This window comes from Glycine max, chromosome 5 (assembly GCF_000004515.6).
Source record: "Glycine max cultivar Williams 82 chromosome 5, Glycine_max_v4.0, whole genome shotgun sequence".
Classification (NCBI taxonomy): Eukaryota; Viridiplantae; Streptophyta; class Magnoliopsida; order Fabales; family Fabaceae; genus Glycine; species Glycine max.
Window position 1 is genome coordinate 6,329,058 of NC_038241.2, and position 13,336 is coordinate 6,342,393.

General features: G+C 33.8%; 1 protein-coding gene across 2 annotated transcripts; it reads right to left on the reverse strand.

Moving 5' to 3' along the window:
* Positions 1-1,802: 1,802 nt before the first annotated feature.
* On the reverse strand, positions 1,803-5,639 carry LOC100526933 (crotonase/enoyl-coenzyme A hydratase superfamily). Of its 2 annotated transcripts, none has more exons than NM_001249260.2 (8): positions 5,189-5,639; positions 4,944-5,113; positions 4,598-4,672; positions 4,119-4,209; positions 3,958-4,009; positions 3,586-3,689; positions 3,092-3,168; positions 1,803-2,528 (listed from the first exon to the last, which is right to left on the reverse strand). In NM_001249260.2, the coding sequence occupies exons 1-8, from the start codon at positions 5,367-5,369 to the stop codon at positions 2,352-2,354; spliced, it is 927 nt and encodes a 308-aa protein (NP_001236189.2). In that variant the 5' UTR covers positions 5,370-5,639; the 3' UTR covers positions 1,803-2,351. The 2 variants fall into 2 exon arrangements, with proteins under 2 accessions (NP_001236189.2, XP_014630784.1); XM_014775298.2 differs by having other exon boundaries at positions 1,985-2,518; positions 5,189-5,634.
* Between the last annotated feature and the right edge of the window lie 7,697 nt (positions 5,640-13,336).

Sequence of the window (13,336 nt, forward strand, 5' to 3'; positions counted from 1 at the left end):
TGTTTGTTGCTGCAGTATCTCGCTGGTTGCAATGGCGAGACAGCTGCCAGTTGGATGCCGCCAGTCGAGGTAGCGAGACACCCATGGAAGCCGCCAGTCGTAACAACGAGACCCGTGGAAGAAGACGAAGTGAGGTGCACTATTTCTTGCTGCAGTGTCTCGCTGGTTGCAATGGCGAGATTCACGTGCTAGTCTTTTTCTGCTTTATAAAATGCTTCCCTGAACCAAACATAGCACACTTTCATCTCACCTCTTCATGCATTCTTCGTGTTAGTGCTTGTGCTGCTGGGTGTGGTTGCTATTGTTGTCCATCTTCCATTTTTTTAGTGTGTCAAACCAAGTAAGTTAATTAATATCTTTTACGTTATAATTACTTTAGATATTAATATTATTTATGTTAGATATTATAAGTTTATATTGTAAATTAATTTTAGTTTTTATGTTAATATTATTTGTAAGTTTTAATTAGAGGTTAGTTTTAGTTATAATTTTTTATGGTACTTAATTTTAGTTTTAGTTTGGGATATCCTAATTTTTTAGTTCTGTATGTTAGTTTTAATACGTTACTTTTACAAATGATAGTTTTTTATTTCGTTAATTTTAGTTTTAAGTATTTTAAGTTGTTAGTTTTACTTGTAGGTATCCTAATTTTTTATTTTTGTATGTTAGTGTTAGTTTTTGTTTTATAAATTACGGTAGTTTTAATTTTAGGTATTTAAAGTTGTTAGTTTTAGTTGTAGGTATTTTAAGTTGTTAATTTTAATTTTAGTTTTAGATATTTTAAGTTGTTAGTTTTATATGTTAAATTAATTTTAGTTTTAAGTATTAGAAGTTAATATTGATACATTAATTTAGTTTGTAATAATTTTATATATTTTGTTATGGTATTGTAATAATTTTAGGTACCTTAATTTTATATAGTTTGTAATAATAGTTTTAGGTATTGTAATAATTTTACAAATGTTAGGTACGTTCATCTCATCTCGCAACACACATTGGCGAGACCTTCCTGTGCATAGCCTGCGTCCCTCAGCTGTCCCCTCGAAGCACGCGTGCAAGGCCAAGTCGCCACTCAGAGTGGCAAGAACTTGCCACAGCAAAATCGCCATCTCCAATTACGATATCTACACCGATATCACCGGCTCCACTGGCGGTATCATTCCACGTGTCAACGGCTTGCGGATTTCGCCATTCATACTGGCGATACACTTACATAGCTTTGCATGACTACGTAAAAAACAAACCCACCTTTAAAATAGTTTAAAAAGAGTTCTATATTGGGAATAAGTTTGTAAAAGTGACCCAGTTAGGTCAAAATGCCAGCTTTGAACTTATCATTTTCCAACTTTGACTGTTGTAAATAACTCTATAATTAAAAATCACTAAGGCAGATTGTCTGCGAAATGTGTTTGGAAATTTAATTTTGAATTATTATCTAATTTTGTAAAGTTAGTTTTCATAAAAAATTAGTTTTAATCAAGTAATATATACTTGAAAGCTTTTATCTTAAAAACAAGTCTGAAGCAAAACATAAAATATAATTATCCATTCTACATTAAGTCATTTTTTTCACTCTGGATAAAGTTTACATTTAGATGGAAAGAAAGACTAGAATGAAATAACAAAAAAATATAATTAGAATTCATTATTTAGATTATTTAAAATAAAGTGTGTCATGATAAAATACATTTTATGTCATTTCGTCCAATACCATGTTTTTCTTTCTCCCTAATTTGGAGGTTGAGATGGAACCAATGTTTTTTTCTTTTTTCTAATTCTATCATAAAAGAAATAAACAATGAAATAGTAACTCCATTCCATTTCATCTTTCAACTTCAATGTTAACCATAGGCTTAGGAGCAAAAGCAAACTAAACATCACCCCCCTCCCTTTCCCCAACACACAAAATCACATTGTCTTCCCCTCAGTGTGATTTTGGTGTTGTCCAATAGCTTTTCCATCCATCAACTGTTGAAAAGTAATATACAGGTTCTTAAGGGTTAATTGATTATCCAAATGGACTTTATTCTTTACATTGAATCACCACAAGTTTACACTCCAAGTTCCCAAACAGATTAATTTATTGCCAGAAAACATCGAAAAGAAAATTTTGAATCTTTAAAACAATAATATAAATGATGAAGAAAAAGCTCAAAGCCATCTCAAGGTGCTTGATATTAGAGACACTTTTCAGCTTCAGGAAGATGACTTTACTCAAAAGGGGAAGAGATTGTCCCCAGCAAATAGTTATGAGATTTTCTCATCTAGGAACTTGACTCCAGGCTCTAGATGACTCTAATCTACATGATAGATGAACCTCTCTAGACCCAATCAGCGAAAGACCACTCCTTTCACTCACCAACATACCTTGGTTTCCGCTTCTCAGCAAATGCAGCCAAACCTTCTAATCGATCTTTAGAATTCAAGACCTGATCATAGCAATCTTCTTCCAACTCCAAAGCTGATCTTAGATCAGTCTCAACTCCCTCATTAATAGCTCTTTTAGCCATCCTTAAAGCTACAGGACCCTGTTAAAAGTTTAATAACTGAATAACATGCAAGAACAATAGTGACAACTAAGCCTTATATATAAAAAAAAAAAATCACATTTTCAATAAAGTGGAGGGTTGTTTTAATTCGGAAAACTCACCTAAAAGTAATTTCAATTTACAGTATCCAAGAAACTCCATTTGACAATAAACTTTAGGCTAACATTCTCAAATACAAAATATTGTTCAACAATTTTTTCTTCCAAAATACATTCTAATCATATGTTGTTTTGGACAAATAATCGAAGTGTTCTCTTGATTTGCAAAATAAGATGGATCACAGGGATCAAATGCACCAATTGAATCATTTGTGGGTCTTTGTACAGGAAGTAAAGGATTTAGTAATGTACTTAAAACATAAGCTATCTTTTTCATTTAATAGATCAACTTCAAAAGAACAAAATGAAAACTCAATTATAAAATATTGGTTGCTGCCATTTATACATGGACATTCAATGGCACAAAAGGCCGGACCCCTGCATTTCTTATTGTCATAAACCAAAGCTATACGAGTATCAGAATGATATATCTCAGGGACATACCTTCTGATTGATATCCTGAGCAATTGCAAGTGCTTTTGAATAAGCTTCACCAGCAGGAACACAATAATTGACTAGACCTGCATCAATGAAATTTTAGGCAGCCAAGCCATTTATCATGATATTTGTTGAGGAACAAAAAAAGAGATTAATGAAAAGAAACAGCAAGAAATTAGTATTTTTTTCTGGTAAAAAAATCGTATTTGTTATTGTATTGAAAGTTGCAGAACAGTGGAAAATTTATTCTTTGCTTTCCCGGAGTTGAACAGTAGATACTGCCATAGAGTTGGCAATGAACTCCCAAAACAAATGAAGTTTGATAGACAAACTATAACTTTTATAAAGTCTGAATGTTTTTTCAAGTGAAATTATGAGTTCACAGAAACAATGAGCGTACATCATGTGTTCTCAAGATGCTCCTCCTATACATCTCTGCACCTAATGATGTTTTTAGTAATTAGAGGAAAAAAAATGATCTAAGTGACTAATCAGCATACCCAAGGACAGTGCCTCTTTGCCATCAATCTTTCGACCAGTGAATATAATATCTTTTGCTATTGCTTTTCCAACCAATCTTGGCAGTCGCTGTGTTCCACCTGCCCTGTATCAAGACAAGAATATCGGGCTGACCTCATTACACACATTCATAAAAACAACAATTAAAATCCACCCTTAGATTTTCATAGGATACCCCCCTGAACCAGTTCTATCAAATTTATATTTGTTTACATATTTTAGATATATTCTCCACAAACTAACTTGAAATTTAATCTTCTTTCATTATTAGATAGCAGATATGAAGAAGTCCATGGCAGAAATAGACAGCGTCAGAGATGCAATATGCTAAACAAAATTAGTATGCAGCATACCCAGGGATAATTGCAAGTCCTGTCTCTGGCAAACCCATCAGAGCATTTTCTCCTATGCCATCAAAGAAGAAACAAGTAAAGAAAAAGTCTAATACTTGCATCACACAGAAGCATTCAAACAATTAGAATCCAATTTACAAAAATACTTCATATTTAACTACCACATATTCGAATATCACATGCAAGAGCCATTTCAAGTCCACCACCAAGAGCTACTCCTTCAATAACAGCAATAGTTGGTACATTGACAGCCTGAATAAAGAAACAAATATTATACTAGTTTCAAGGAGCAGTATCAATAAAACAGGAAAACAGAGATTAGAATCCACTTAGAAATTTTCCATCACCAATATTTCTTACTACCAATCAAAGACAGACTATAAGTGGAAGCAAAAAAAGAAGTTAGGTCAACTCATGTGCTAACTAACCCACCCCCAAATAATAATAATAATAATAATAGAGCAGCAATACCAGAAAAGGATGTGAAACAGAATAGAACTAAACACCTGAACCTACTTCATATGATGCCTCATCTGTCATAATTCTCATAAATTCATAACATTATGTTGATAAGTACAAAACACAAATATTAGAATGCAATCCAATATGTACAGAAATGTGATGAATAGTGTGAACAAACCTCTAGAGATGAGAATGTGGAGCGAAGATAATTCACAAAAATCTTAGTTTCTGACTGACTCATGGTCCTGCGCTCCTGCAATCCAATAAACACAAAACCCTTAAAGGCAGGGATGACTTTGCTCCAAGACCATAACAAGTAAAATTAAATCCACACTATCTTGACTAACAGCAAGAACCCATTAGAAAGTGCATCAAACTATGTCCAACAGCCATGCTTTGAAAATGTTTGGTTTATGATCACAGATTCACAATCACCATAGAACAAAATAGAGTTCACAAAATATACTAAACACCCGACCCCCTTTCCTTTAAAGATTAAAAAAATACATAATTTAACAATTAACCTTTAAATCAGCCCCAGCACAAAATACCCCAGGAACTGAACTACTGATCATAGCAACATTAGCGTAAGATTTCTGATTAATCAACTCAAACGCATGACTCAGGCCTCGCAGCATCTCTTTCCCTATAGCATTTTTGGCTTGAGGCCTGTCCAAGCTAATTTCGACAATCCCTGTAAAAAAAATGACAAAAAAATATGGGAATTCATCATAGTAATGATGAATGGAGTAAAAAAATAAAAATTTACCGGAATCAGGGCCAGTGAGTTTGTGAAGCTTGACGAATTCAGAAGCGGAAGACTCAAGAATAAGATTTCTACGGGTCTGGTGCTGATGGGTGATGAGATTGAGAATGAGATAGGGTTTGGAAGTTTTAACATAGGAGCTGCTGTTGCATACGGACCTAGTCAACGCTCTCAAAGCGCACATTTTTCTTTTTGGTCAATGCTAGTTCAGTTCTGCTCTGTTTCTTCGGTGGGAGATGATCGACTTCTTCAGACAAGAACGAGAAGATCACTGTCTCTTTGCGACTTTCGTGTTTAATGGAGGCACTATCATCCTGCTAGTTTGGTTTCACGCATTGAAACGCCACCTATGATTTGATTTGTTTGGATGGGATGATTTAGGAAGGAATGAAGTGAGAGGAAGTGAGATAGGATAGAGATGATTTTTTTTCCCTATTAACATTAAGAATAAGAGATGTGTATACTAAAAGGAGTAATTATCTTTATTAATAGTTATAGATAAAAGAGTGGTTGTAAGTTGTGACATAGTGGATTTTCGTAATGTATGTTAGATGTTTGATAAATACTACAAGAGAAAATTAAATTTAGATTCATGATATTTATAAATCGAATTTAATAAATCGATTGTTTCGTTATGTGTCACAACATTATTGATAACTTTCTTGATGTGAGATTGTTGAAATTTATAAGTAAGTTTCTTTTAGTTGTAGAAAAAAGGGGTTGTCCTTAGAAGAAATAAAGGGGCAATTAGCAAAACTCAACATTTTCCAACCTTTTAAACATATGAAGCTTCTGGCTATCTCATTTTCTCGCATCTTATTTTCCAACCTTCCTTCTCCTCTCCTTCTTTCCTTTCCTTTCCTTCCTCTTCCCATGGAATCCCTTTAAGTTATTATTTGAGCCCCTTATGGCTAAATATTATATCTGATTTCTTAAGCACATAAGTCCATCAATGGAAGATGAATTCTCTTTCTTGTTTCTTTTTCTTCCTTTGATTTACCTAAGGCACATTTTTGTTATGGAACCTTCTATTGAGTGTTGTTTTGGCTTGTATTCCATGGGTATGGTGGGACGGTGTTGTTGTTTGGAGGAGATCCTTGGTGGAGCTTACGATCATCTTCTTCCCTTCTCTTCTTCAAAACCTAAATTGGGGGAAAACTTACAAGGTAAAGGAAGCTTTAATTTGGCTTGATTAATGTTTTGGTTATGTGTTTAATGCTTGGAATGATGATTCTTTTGTTGTTTATTGATGTCTAAGAGCTTCGATGTGTCTTTGCGCAAGGTTAGGATGAGTGGATATGCCATTAAAGGCCATGGAGCTTGCAAATTTGCAACTCCTTATCATTTCGGCCTAGCTAGAGTTCTGTTTCAGTTGGGCCAAAGTGTGACAAAGTGGAACATTAAGCTCCAGGGTGGTTTCGACCCTGCAAGAGTTGTTTTTCGGTTGGGATAAAGCATGGCAGAAAAGAGAATTCCCTCCAAGGGATTTCAACCTAACCAGGGTAACGTTTCGATTAGGCCATAATGTGAAAAAATGGAGTATTCAACTCCAAGGGTGTTTCAACCCAACAAGAAATTGTTCGACTGGCCAAAAAAATGATAGAAGGGTTTCAGCCTAGCTAGAATTTGTTTGACTAGGCCAAAAATGTGACAGAATAGGTAAATTAGCTTCAGATGAGTTCTTACTAGGCTGCAATTATGACTAGTTGGGCTAAAATATGGTTATTGTGAAAATTCTCTACCAACAAGTCATTGGTTCAAGTGGTCATGAGCTCAATCCTTTTATGCAAGGTCTTGGGTTTGAGCCTTGTGAATTGACAAAAAAATATGGTTAAGAAGGGAGACCCTACTAAAGATGGCCAGTCAGGTTCCTCGGTGGAGATTAGTCATCAATAAAGCTAGTGGATACTCCGCACCAATTCCATGATGACTAAAACAAACTCACTTTTTCTTTTTCTTTTTATGATTCAAATGACTTTAAAATGTTGTATGCTTATTTATATGGTGATTATGTTATTCTTGAAATGTTTATATTATGTTGAGGTGGTTGTATTGTTCTTACAATAATTATGTTTTGATTAGGTAAATGTGTTATTAATGAGATGATATGAAAACCAAAAGTATAAAGTGGAAAGTTGTTATAAGGATAAAGTGATGAATAAGTATAATGAGATGATTGGTCTATGATCTTATTATTGATAAGTTATTATGATGTTGTTGAGATGATTATGTTCTTTAATGAGATGGTGATTTTGATTATGTGTGCGATATGATTTTGGTATTGGAAAGGATTTTGTAGAATCTAATGTTGAGATCTTAATGATATGTGGATGAATTTATGATGAATTGTGAATTGAAATCGAATGTTGATGATAATGGATGTCTTGTAGGAGAACCATCCTTATGTGTGGAAATGAGTTAGTTATGTCCTTTGGAAAGATTTTGTTGTTGTTGAAAATGGTATATTTGGAAGGGTGAGTTTTACACCAGAAACTTCACCTCACTAAAGCGATTTAGGGGTCTCACCTAGTAAGATATCTTCCCAAGTACCACCCCTATGTTTTAACTTTGAATGACATGCTGAAGTGCTAGAAACGACTTCTCAAGAGGTTTAGTTAACTCTTTTGGTGTATAAGGAATGAGTTTTGTTGTTGTTGTTGCAATTGGTACACGGTGGGTGCACATAAATGTATTGTTCTAATTGGTAAACAACAAGTGCATAGTTGGTGCGCAAACATATGAGTAGGCATGCAAGTTAAGGGTGCTAGGTGGGCTCTCAACCTAGCGCTAAATGTTTTCGTAGTGACTAACAAGAATGGACCTATAGAGTATACGAGTGGGCGAATCCCTATAAATGTATGGTCTTGCAATCCTACAGAGGTAAGCCAATAGCTACACTTGTCTATTTTCAATAAAACCACACTTCCTCCGTAGGGTCAACCTAAGAAAGTCCCTGAATAATCAAAGTGTAAGTACAATGATAGGGGATAAGGCTCATAAAGGACTGTTAATATTGTGTTGAAACTCTATGAAGTAAAGTCGATGTTAATGTTTGAGTTTAACGTGGCCTCGTTGGCTGTTGGTGTATTAGTGTATGCCAATTATGATGATCATAGCCTAGTTTTTTGTTGGTGTATGTCAATTATGATGACCATGATCTAGTTGGTTATTGTTGTAGGTAAGTTGTAATGACAACTATGATGAGTGAATATGATAAGAAATTGTGAGGGTTAATGAAATTATGCTATTGATGATACCTGAGGATTATGTGTGATTATGATGATAAAAGTATGTTATTGATCATAATTGATTATTATGTTGTTGTGGTTAAGTTGGGTCTATCCATTTGCAATAGTTGAGCTTAATGTTTAAGGTTCAGTAAAGATTGATAAGAAAGGATGTTTTATATGAGTTGATTTTGGTAAACATACTATTTTATGTAAAGTATTTTCAAAGTGTATTAAAGTAGTTTTCCACCTTTCTCTATAAATTGTTCTGGTTTATTTGTATATGTGTGTTTGTTTTTGTGAGCTTACCTTTCATGTTGCATGTATGCTTTGTGTTTGTGATAATCCCAAATTTTGCGTATGGGGGAACATATAGTGTTTGGGTGGGTCTTCCTCTTGAATATAGATCATTCTTTATGAAACATCATGGGTAGATGCGCTTGGAAGCAAATGTTATGTTTTCTTTTGTGTTGTTTTGTAGTCATTCATATATGTATAATTGGACCAACTTAGGGTTTCATGTATTACCTTGCAAAGAGATATAAACATATATTTATATATGAATGGTCTATCTTTGAGTTTTGATTTCTAACTGCTAGTTTTAGAATTGTGAACATTTGTCAGCCTTTTCATAAATACACCAATTCAAGAGCTTTCTAGTTAAATAAGAAATAAAATCTTTGATTTTGTTAGATATGTAACAAATGTAGATTGTTACAATAGTTATTATAAAACTTGGCTTTGGCAAAATAATTGCATATTCTTGGATCACCACTTGAGCATTTAGTATGTTTGTAGGTGTGTCCATGAAATGCAAGCTAATTATTTGGTTTTGGGTGGCATTGTTTGTTTACTTCTCTCTCCCTGGACCCTTCTGTATCATCCGTTCTCTAAACTTAATGTTGATAGGAGTTTTATCTCTGATATAGGGTGTTAGTTTCTATTCATGAGTTAGTTTGGTATTGAATATTTGCAAGGAAATAGCACTATGCCTCCAATTTATGGTTCTTTTTATAGGAATTGTACATATTTTCTTTATTGTGTGAGTTTATAGGGTAGAAACTCCATTTTTGTGACTTAATGTTGAATCCAACTCAGTTTCAAGCCAAAGAAGAGAAGATTGAAGCAGCTGATGACTCGCTTAGCGAGGTTGATCCGCTCAGCGAAATGCCTCAGCTTAGCGAGGCATCCAGCTTGCTTAGCGGATGGGAAACCCTAGAAGAGGATAAGTAAAAAATTTGCACGTCCAACGTGCAACCAGCTCGCCCAATGAGGACGTTGTCCCTTCTCGCGCTCAACGCGCTCACTCTCGCTAAGTGAAAATTCACTAACTCTCGCTTAGCGAGCCTTCGGAAGCTGAAGAGTCCAAGAGCTTAAGCATTGAGGTTGGCGGAGTTTCAAAAGAGAGACGAGTTTTGAGCAACAAGGAGAGCTTAGTTCAGGAAAATATAGAGATTTAGGGTTTAGAGGCTGGAGAAGACATCCTCCATCATCTTCTTCCAATTTCTTTCATCAAAAATAGTTTCTTTCTTGTAGTTTTGAAGCTTTCCTTGTAATGGAAGGCTAAGCCTCTTTGTTAGGGAGTACTACTGAACAATCTTGATGTAATATTCTCATTATCTATTTAATGTTATTTTTCTGTGTTCATTGCTTCTATCTATGCTTATTTTATATGTTTGTGGCTTGATCACCCATTTGTATGTGTAGTTAGGTTTTTTAGTATTGGAAAATGCTTTAAAACCTTAGAATTTGATAAAGTAAGTTAGAAATCTGTATGTCTAGGAATGGAGTGCAGTGATCTAGTCCATTTTACACTATAGGCTTAGTACAACTCTTTAAGAACAAGTTTGTTGAGGGGATCAAGGTCAAAGTCTAAAGAGAGTTAGGCTCATTCATGTAAGGAATCATGGTTTGAGTAGTTTCTTAGTGTAAGAACACTAGGATAACGTCAAATAGAGAAAACCACATTGTATACATCAAGAGAATTTAGTAGGATGCTCCCCAATGCTTTTAACTTGATAGTTTTCACTTTTTATAGCTTTAGATATTTTGTTTATGTTCAAACAGATTTTATTAGTATAAAACTCAACAATTGCTTCATTTCAATCCTTCTAAGTGTTTACATACTGAATGTACATGGTCTAGGTGAAACAAATTCCCTGAGGATACGATACTCGGTCTTACCATTTTATACTACTTGTGCGAATTGGTACACTTGCCGATTACCGAACATAGGGCTAATGGGGGTTAGTGGTGTGCTGAAAATTTTGGTACGGACTTGGTTGTTTGGATTCTCGAAAGCTATGGATTCTGAAGATCATGTCCTTGCAGAAATCTTGACTATCCAACGAGGTTTCTATTTGTGTAGGGAGTAAGTTATTCAATAGTTGGTGTGCGAGTCAGATAACTTAGATCTCGTTGATCTTCTTTTAGATTGGAGGAAGGATCGGGTTGCATTGCATGTTCATAAAAGTCAGTTGCATGTAGTCCATGAGTTGCTTGTTAGAGATTGGGTTTATGTTCTTTCCTCCGTCCCTTGAGAGGAAAATGAAGTTGTAGATATCCTAGGGGGTTCTCAAAGCCTTCATTGGGAGCATAATTGGAATCACCCTCATGATGGTGTTCTTATTGCTCTAAAGAAGGATTTTTGTTAGTTCTTTTCTTGTTTTCTATTTTTTTTTATTCCCTCAATAACTAGAATGAAAAAAGGAAATTATCAATGCATCTAATGTCATTTTGTAAAGTTAGAAACAACGACCCATGAAAGATTTTTAAAAGTTAAAAAAATAAAATGTTCAAGTCAAATAATCTAAAAAATTCACCCAGGATTTACTCATTTTATTCATGAAAACTAAAAATTATATATTGGAAACTAAAAAGTTTTGAAAATAAAAAATATTATGAGTATTAATGGATAAGAAAAAAATGGAAAAGAAAAAAAGCAGATATTTCTTAAAAAAACAAATTAAAATTTAAAAAAGAAAAATCAACTTGTCAATTCAATTTCCGAAAGGCAAACTTTGAAATCAAAGCCATAACTACTCATCAGAAAATAAAATCGAAGCCATGACCATTAAGCTAAATGAGAACTCCAAAAGCTTCATCTTGGCCAAGAACACTTCTTCATTTCACTTACCATCTTGAAAAACAAGCCCTTTTGAAGCAAATTCTTCGAAATTGAAATTTCAATCAAAGTGGATTTCTAATTTGGCTGTGGGTTTCCAATCAAATTGAAACTAATATCAAGATATGGACTTTTAAGAAATCTCATTTCATGTGATTTGTAGAAAAAGAAATGAAATAGAGAAAATTGGATACAATAATGTTATGCTCTGACACCGTGAGAATCATAGCCATCAACCCTTTTTGGTGCACATTCTCAGCAACCAAACTTGAAATGCAAAACCTATTGAAGACGAGGAAAATCTCTAATCATGGATATGAATTGGGAAAATGGTACTTGGGAATGGAAGCTTCAAAGGAATCTTGCGTTTGAATCCATCAACGTTTTTCCAACATTAAATCCAACAACCTAGGAGGTAGAGCCAAACATTATGGTAAGATGGTAAAAAGAATTATTTTTTATTTTTTTTACTGTAATTGTTAAATTTTTGAAAATTTGAGTGGGATTGACACCACTTGTCTTAAAGGGCATTTGGTTTATGCTAAGTTTTGTTTATCTTCTATTGTTCTATGTCTTTCCTCCAACAAAAATGCTAATGATTTTAGGATAGTTTTTTTTTTTCATTTCCTAATGACCTTTTGGAGAATATGAAATAAGCAAAATGTCTCCACATGAAATTTAAATGTGGTGTTTCTTTTGTTGCAGAAATGTGGTTTATTTTATTCACATTCTTTTTTTGCCACAACCACACAAATGAGAGTTCTATGGAGTAAATTAGCCTAGGACTAACATATAATTTAAAGGAATGTCTAGTTTCTCTTAGTCTAACTAGTTACTTATTTGATCATTTCACATCCATCATTTTCATTCCTTCACCAATGAAAATTTACATGGGTTCTTATTTAGGTAATTTTCTAAAAAACATGCAATCAATCTATTGTCTTACCTCTCAAGCTTATCTAAAAGCAATTCTAGGCTATGAAGCGACATGACACAAACATTTTGACACAAATAATGTCTAAAATATAGGACATGGGACACCACATACAAACACAATTACACAAACATAAATACACAAAGAGACTCTAATGAAATGAAATATGAGTAACATATAACAAATTATCTAAATTGATGGCATATTCATTTTTTAAACCAACCTTTTATGTTTTTTCAAGTGTATTAGCTGTGTAAACGTGACGGTTTAAGTGTTCGAGCCAACAAAATATAATTTTTAAAATGGACACCTAATAAGAGGTGTTAAACAAGTGTCGGGGTGTCAGAAAAATGTCTGACATGGCGACACTTCGAACAAGAGAAGTGTCCATGCTTCTTAGTTTCTAGGAGAAGTAAAAGTGAAATGAGTTTTTCCATAAGCTAATTTGTAGAAGCTTTTTCATGTAACTTCTCTAAAAGATGAGAGAACTTCTACAAATTAGCATGTGCCTGTAAGTTAATTTGAGCTTATCAATACCTCATTTCATTTTTTCTTCTCCTAGAAGTGCTTTTGGATAAGCTTAACCAAACAGGTCCTAAGCAATTTTCAATGACATAATCAAAGAAAGTAGTTGCTTTATAATTTGTTTGAAAGGTTGGTCTCAGATGCCACATAGGTGATTTACCACTAGGCAATTTTGTTGATAATTCTTTTACTTGTTGAATCTCTAGCAACTTTCAGCAGCTGGATATGCTACAAGATACAACTAAAATTATAAGAAGAGAATGTGTCTTAAATGAATTCCTTTATTTTTTACATTAATTAATTTTTTGAACTAAATTTAGAGTGTGTAAAAAAAGTGTCTG

Bases quoted from the DNA above. Each gene is read 5' to 3' on its own strand.
- LOC100526933 (NM_001249260.2), bottom strand. From the start codon at position 5,369: ATGTGCGCTTTGAGAGCGTTGACTAGGTCCGTATGCAACAGCAGCTCC. The intron at 4,210-4,597 runs GTTTGTTCACAC...TTCTTTATTCAG, and splicing joins CCACATTCTCATCTCTAGAG to GCTGTCAATGTACCAACTAT. The intron at 2,529-3,091 runs GTATGTCCCTGA...AACTTTTAACAG, and splicing joins CTCAGGATATCAATCAGAAG to GGTCCTGTAGCTTTAAGGAT.